Source organism: Zerene cesonia, unplaced genomic scaffold (assembly GCF_012273895.1).
Source record: "Zerene cesonia ecotype Mississippi unplaced genomic scaffold, Zerene_cesonia_1.1 Zces_u010, whole genome shotgun sequence".
NCBI classification, from domain to species: domain Eukaryota; kingdom Metazoa; phylum Arthropoda; class Insecta; order Lepidoptera; family Pieridae; genus Zerene; species Zerene cesonia.
Window position 1 is genome coordinate 239,216 of NW_024045140.1, and position 7,569 is coordinate 246,784.

Consider the following 7,569-nt stretch of genomic DNA (forward strand, 5'->3'; position numbering starts at 1 on the left):
AGTGTGATAGTGAAAATAGAAAGTTGGTATGTAAATATGTAATTACCTCGAAACGTGAAAAATATTGTACAATATATCTGATTAAAAATATTTATATTACTTTTATTCTTTCAACATAATGATATGTAGTTAACTTTAATATTACAAAATAAAAAAAAACATTGATTGTACTCAAATTACATCTATCTGATTTTCATACGATTTGGGTTGAAAAAGGCGCAATTTAACAAAAACAAAGATAAAATATAATGAAACATCCTGATAAATTCGAAAAAATAATTGTTTTTTTTTTTTAACAAAAAAAATTAACTGGCTTCAAATTGTCAATACTAAAGAAAATTTAAATGGAAACACATGGCTGGCACCTACTCTCAAATAAAAAAAATGATTCACCCATTAAAAATTAAATAGTTATTAGGTACCTAACAAATACAAAAAAAATACAGAAGTAACATAACCTTCTTGTTGAAGTCGGTTTGAAAAAAAAAAAAAAAAACTTATATCGGTTCAGAAACCTCGGCGAAATCGGTTTACACAGATAAAAAAATATAAATGTACCAGCCGGTCTGAAAACCTCTTAATTTTTTTGATATCCATTAATTAAAATTCTTTAAACACATAACCTGATTGAAATAATCATTACATATGTTTTAAAAGTTACTCATTAATGTCTCTCTAATGTTAATTTGTCATATCTTGGATAATTTTACAATTTTCTATATAAATCATAATATGGAGGTTTAGTAGAGAATATATTCTGTGTGTATTTACAATTTACTGGCAACACCAGTGATAGGCTAAAATTCTATAGGCACCTCTTGCATAACCACGTTATAATCTGGCAAAGGGTTCACACACAGCTTCGGACTTGCCACACAGTTATCATAATTCAATACTATTCGAACATTCTCGTATTCCGTCAACTCGCAGATGGGTGAAGGCATCTCGTAGTCCAGTGAATTCATATAACTCTCATCAGAGACCATGAGATCGTCCAAACAATCCTGAGACTCGATATTGTCAATTTGTGTTTCTGGTCTGGCATCATCAAACGCCATTTCTGGGATATCGTTACATATACAGTTGTGTGATAGCAGAAGCGATGGCCATACGAAGGTTTCTTCACATCGGTGGCATTGCAGGTTGTCGAATTTCTTGTGAACCTTCAATATATGTCTGTTCAGACAGTAGTTCGACGAAAAATACTTGTGACAGGTCTGAAAAGGTGTTAAGGACAAGTTAACATATAAGTTTTGAGAATTTATTGTAATAGCATACCCGGCTATATAATGAACATAATAAATTATTGGGATAATTAATCGAAATAAAAACTGTCCTATATCTTAAGTTGGACCAAATTACATATTTAATGCCAAATTTTATCAAAATCGGTTGAGTTGAGTTAATTAGGTATGTACATCATGACACTGGATTTTTATATATTAATATTAAGAAAAGATAAGATGTATGTTAGGGACATAAAACTGAAAGAGTAGTAGAAATTCGATTGCTGAGGCCGAGAGGATACGCGTTGCTACTGCATGCCAAAAAGACGCAGGGTCCGAATCCCGTTGATGATCAAATTTTTTCTAAATCACAATTTCTACTTTCAATACTATAAAAAAAAATACTATAATTTCAATATTTGAGTTTTTGAAGGTTCACTCTGCACGCTAAAGGGCGTCCCCCGTCGAGTGGGATCACGAACCTGGGTTTTGGCTAACTTCCGGCACCCTCCATTCATGTCGCATGAATGGAGGGAGCCGGAAGGGCCGTACTCGGTAGCACGCTCACTCGGGTGGGCGCGGTACATAGATAATAGACCAGTATGCTCTGATCTATTTTCTATGCATAGTATTGAAATTTGTGTAAAACAAAGAAAACACAGTAGGAATGAACCCACAATAGGAATGAATTTTTTATACAAATTTTGAGATCATGTGTAAATTTGCTTTGCTTTCTAATAATATCTAGTAGTTATGAAATAATGTATAATTCGCTCAATACATATAATTAAAAAAATAAAGGATAGATAAATAATTACAAACTACCCTCACATTCAAGTTAGTAATATTGCTAATTAAGCACTGTCAACTTTTCAACATACTGAAAATCTCTGTAAAATGACTGCTTCTTAAACTAGAAAATAAATCAACTCCTACTCACGGAACACTGATGTTTCGATATGATAGTTTTCTTCGACACTGGATCAATCACGGGCTTCTTTATTTCACCATTTTGTATATCCACATTTTGGACCTTCACAAACTTGATTGGTTCGCTAACAACTCGACCGCCGATCTTAATTTTCTCCAATACCAGCTGTGGCTGCATATACTCTGGAATTTTTTCACTAGCATTATATGTTTGTTTTGTTTTTTTCGAATTCGGCATCGGCCGCTCTTGCGAGTTGTCCGTAGAGTTCAAAAAATGGCTCCACTTGTGTTTTAACATATCCGTCTCGTTGGGAAACTTTTTTAAGCATTGATCACAGAAATAGAAGTCGTCATAACCTGTCATCACTTTATTTGTTAAATCGGGAAGGGTGGACACGTGATTCTCTATAACATCTCTCTCCTCTGAACTCGTATTGCAAAATCTACATGTGTACAATGTTTCCGAACCCAAATTACGGATTTCATACATGTCTTGGGGCCTTTGCGTTGTATGTAGGAACTGAATATGATGAGCGACTTCACATTTCCCTTGAAACTGGTCTTTACATATGTCACAAATGAAAAATGTACCCAAATGATCATAGCTATGGTCTTTTAAATTCATAAAACTAAAGTACGACTCGTCGCAAGTCTTGCATGTGTATTTCTTTACTACATTGCATATGTTACGCCTGTGCTCCATTAAATCCTGTTTATTCAGCAAGAGTTGGCCACAAACGTCGCAGTGCAATTTGATATGGACTTTGAAAAACATGCGATCGACAAAATTCTTGGAACAATAGTTACAAATGTAGCACTTACGCTTCTTGTGCTTTCGTTTCATGTGCACCTTTAAAGCTGTATAATTTTCGAATATTTTCGGACACTTCCTACACCGATGGTATTCCTTCACTTCGTGAATAATAACGTAGTCTGAAAATGAGACACGCTTGGGCGTCTTGGCTTGAGGCTTGTAAACTAGTAAATGTTTATTTTCTTGGTGATTTTGCAACTTTTTCTCACTGGAGTACGCTTTCTGGCAAATCTTGCATTTTAGGATCAATTTTGTATCATTGTCTTGAGCCAGCTCTTTATTTAGAAGTACATTTGTCCTGTACGTTTCTTTTAACTGCTCTAAGTCATCTCGGACAAGCTTAACCACGCATTCCTGCAGAAACTTCGAAACAACTGAACAACTCTTTTCTGCCGCGTCTTTTTCCAACTGTAAGTTTTCTTTTCTGTGCACTCCATTATTTAAATATTGTGAAAAATCAAAACGTTCTAAACGAACCACTGGGATTTTTTCAAAGCCACGAAAATCATCTTCAGACGAGAGATTTTCTTCACTAAAACTATTGGCGCCAGAATACTCGTCCGTAAAATCATCGTGTGACAGTCTTTGTGAATAATAATCATTGCGATTACTGAACATGGAAGCTTAGTTTAAGACACGGGAATCTTAACAATAAAATAAAAAAACCAAATTAATGAAAAAAACATCAACAACTATTCGCATTCCACAATAGAAACATACACAATTTGTGATGGAAGACAATTTACAAATGTCAAATATGAAACAAACTGTAATCGATCGAAATATCGAAACTGTCAAAGTTTCATTTTTACAATTACCGGTTTTCAATTTATTTTGTGAAATTATTACATAATATTCATCATACAACATTTGCAATAAAATGTATCGTATAACTTGATAGTATGTTTAACTTGTATTCTATAATATTTTATACCAAGAAGAAATTAAAAAAATAGAGATGACATGATTTCTGAACGCATCTGACATTTTTTTTTATTATTACTTTGTAGCCTTGTGATGTTATCGGACGGTGGTTTTAGTACGCAAAATAGTTTGTTACTAATTAAATAAACATAATTTATTTTTAAACCACTACGGAAGGTTGCCCGTGTGCGAGATGTTCCCGCCGACGCGCATTCGGAGCTGCCTTCCAGTCATAAACCCTATGTTCAAACGATTGAAGCCGCACAGACCGTTCAGGCAAACATCGAATATCCACAACCAGACAAAGACCATTAATAACACGGCCCAGCTCCAGAAGTCTAAATGGACAAATTTTCGAGCTATATTCACACGATGGGTGCCTCTCGGGAGCGTTATTTACGTGGGATGGTGCTATATACGCGCAAGCATCGACTACGAAGTGTCGAAGGTGGAAATAAAATTTTATGAAATGTTTCCTTTTCGTGTGACTAGTCGACTTTGGGGCCGTTTGGCAGCCTGTGAACTTCCAGTGTCGCTGCGGAGCTTTGTATATGGTACGTATGCCCGTATGTTCAATGTAAATTTAAATGAAGCGGCAGTGCCTGATCTGACTTATTATAAGAGTTTATCTGCCTTCTTTACACGACCGCTGCGAGACGGAGCACGATTCATATCCCCCGCGCCTTGCGTGTCTCCCTGTGACGGGGTAGTATTAAACTGTGGCCCAGCAAAGACGGATAGAATAGAGCAAGTCAAAGGTGTGACATACAGTCTCGAAGAGTTTCTAGGCGAAAATAAATGGTCCGCAAACAAAAGCAACAGCTATTATGAGTCATTGTTAAAAGATAAAAAGAACATACTCCACCAATGCATCATATATCTCGCGCCTGGTGATTATCACAGATTCCACGCCCCCTGCGATTGGACTTCGAGTTTCCGACGACATTTTTCCGGTAAACTGTTATCTGTCAACCCTTGGATGGCTAGATTGATACCAGGTCTCTTCACGATGAATGAAAGGGCGGTATACGTCGGTGAGTGGAAGCATGGCTTCTTCAGCATGACGGCGGTCGGAGCAACAAACGTTGGATCCATCGAAATATACAAAGATCCAGATTTAAGAACCAACACTAAGGGTAAACGGAACAGAGTTGACGAAGCGGTGATGGAAAAGATGTCTTTCAAAAAGGGGGAATTGTTCGGACAGTTCAACATGGGTAGTACGGTGATACTGCTCTTTGAAGCGCCTGCGGATTTTAGATTTGACCTCAAAAGTGGTGATAAGGTTCTCATGGGTCAAGCGTTGACAGTAGTGACAAAGGAACAGTCTAGATGACCAGTTTATAATGACATGTTATACTTTGCCCAAGTGGCCCTTATGATTTGCATCATATCCCTGTTGCTATAAGCAGCTTTCGTTCAGTGGTATGTTAAAAAAACAGATTTTGCGTCAAATTTATACATATATTGTATGGAGCTTGTAATAATATCCTGTGTTGTACATGATTTACAAAGGCCCTGATTAAGTAAGCTTATGTTTTATAAGTGTTTTTATATGCTTCATATTGAAAGAGCTGGAAGTCTTATAGTAGTATTAAAGATGAATGTGATTATGACAATTTTTTTTGTAAATACAAAAGTACTCTGTCTATCGGTCTCTTCTATATACTTAAACCACTAAACTGAATTGGATGAAATTTGATATAGAGATAGTTTGAGGTCCAAGATAGGACTGAATCATTTTTATCATGGATATTCTATGGAAAGGAGACTGTTGAAGATTTTTATTCAATTAAATATTATTTACCACACTGGTATTGCCTTAATCTGATGCTTTGCTGTAAATATTTTTGTGTATTTGAAAAGAAAGTTTATCACATGACCCGAAAAAGTTAATAAACATTATTTTATAATGGTAAAGTATTATGGTAAAGTTATTGAAAAAAACTCAACAATTTTTCATGTACAGCAAGAACATAAAATTTTCTATCCAACTCTTCTCTGTAGAAACTGCCTTCTGAGCTGGTAGTTAATATTAAATGACCAGCTGTAACGCGGCGTGTCTCGCTTAGTACCCGGGTAAAAAGTAGCCCATGTACTTAAATCTATCTTTGTATCAAATTTCATACAGAAACAATTAAAGCTGTTTTCGCGTGAAAGAGTGACAAACATCCATACTTAAAAATTTTCGCGTTTATGATATTAGTGGGGTGTATTTTAATTCAATAGTGCTTCTGAAACAAGTCTAGCTGAGTTAGAATTAAACAATATTGAATACCAGATGAAACATATTTTGATGGAGTCATTTTTAGAAACAATAACTACATTACCCACATACTGCCAGTCCGCTCGGCTTCACCCTTGGTATGTTCTCTTATATCCATAGGCCTTTAACATAAAAAAAATCAGGATTGGTCGATCCGTTCTCGAGTTTTAAGCAACAACACATTCAGCTATTAATTTTTTGTCTATACATGTGTATTTACATGGATTTTTTAACTTTATCACTATAATCTAGTAAAAGTAAACTTCTATACAGGCTATTAAATAAATAATAATGTACTGTAGACTTAAGTTTACTCAAAATCAGGGCATTGTATATGTTAAGTATAAATTCATTAATTTATTTGTTAGAATTATATTTTATTGTCTTGTGTGATTTTACACAAGTATGATACAAGTTGAAATGGAAGGCAATTTAACAGATTTGAAATGTGATTTCCTCATTATATTCTGAGACCAAACTTCCAGCAAGCTTTTGCAAACATCCAACGATATAATATAATGAATAAATCATATTTTAAATCAGTCTTGAATGTTTATATCAATGGCTGTTGGATTGGATTAGTAGGAGTACTAAAGAAGGTGTCTCAGTTACTAGTTCTATCCCCCATCTTTATATAATCTATTTTTCTGTAACTGTATCTTCAACCGACTTTAAAACAGTGGCGTAGCTAGAGGGACAAGGGCCCTGGTGCATAGGGAAAGAATCGGGCCCTCCTCCCCTCTTTCAAAGCTGAGGTTAAAGGGCCCGGGGCCCTGGTGCACTGCACCACCTGGCCCTATGATAGCTAAGCCACTGCTTTAAAAAAGGAGGTTTTAAAAAAATTTTAAGATGGAACCACTCGTGTGGTGCCTTTTAAAATTTTTACCAGTTCTGACATTTTGATTTGACTAATTAGATATTATGCTATGGTTTTGTTACTATATATTGCCGTGGGTTTTCAAACGTGGTATTGTAGATTTCCCTGCCGCCGTCTGTCGTGACAGATAACAACACTATGGGTACGTTAAAGAGACTAGTTAAAAGGCACTTTCTAGGTAGACTTACTGACTCACCACCATACACCGCGTCTCCGCTTCCCATCAGGTGGGACTGCGGACAAACGTCTGCCTATTTCGTATAAAAAAAAATTTATTTTATTTTATTTATTCTTCATTGTATACACAAACAATACAAAATATATCATAATAATTGTGACAAAGGATATTGTATACAGTGGCAGCCTTATGGCTATAAGCCATTTCTTCCAGGCAACCGATGACGGCTGTTTGTGTTGAAGGAAAATGTTGTGATTTGATGCCATTTTAGAAACTGAAGTGGTGATACCTCGCGCCCACGAACGGCTTAGCCCTTTTTGTTGAATGAATTTGTACACTCATGTAATATATGAA

At 35.6% G+C, this 7,569-nt stretch overlaps 2 protein-coding genes across 3 annotated transcripts; one reads left to right on the forward strand and one right to left on the reverse strand.

Moving 5' to 3' along the window:
• On the reverse strand, positions 1-3,713 carry LOC119839271 (zinc finger protein 271-like). 2 transcript variants are annotated; one of them, XM_038365503.1, is made up of 3 exons: positions 2,979-3,713; positions 2,167-2,339; positions 1-1,217 (listed from the first exon to the last, which is right to left on the reverse strand). In XM_038365503.1, the coding sequence occupies exons 1-3, from the start codon at positions 3,586-3,588 to the stop codon at positions 798-800; spliced, it is 1,203 nt and encodes a 400-aa protein (XP_038221431.1). In that variant the 5' UTR covers positions 3,589-3,713; the 3' UTR covers positions 1-797. The 2 variants fall into 2 exon arrangements, with proteins under 2 accessions (XP_038221431.1, XP_038221430.1); XM_038365502.1 differs by having other exon boundaries at positions 2,167-3,713.
• A 248-nt stretch (positions 3,714-3,961) lies between these two features.
• On the forward strand, positions 3,962-5,504 carry LOC119839240 (phosphatidylserine decarboxylase proenzyme, mitochondrial). The gene has a single exon (XM_038365459.1). It carries the CDS (start codon positions 4,088-4,090, stop codon positions 5,228-5,230), a length of 1,143 nt encoding a protein of 380 aa, XP_038221387.1. The 5' UTR covers positions 3,962-4,087; the 3' UTR covers positions 5,231-5,504.
• The last annotated feature ends 2,065 nt before the right edge of the window (positions 5,505-7,569 follow it).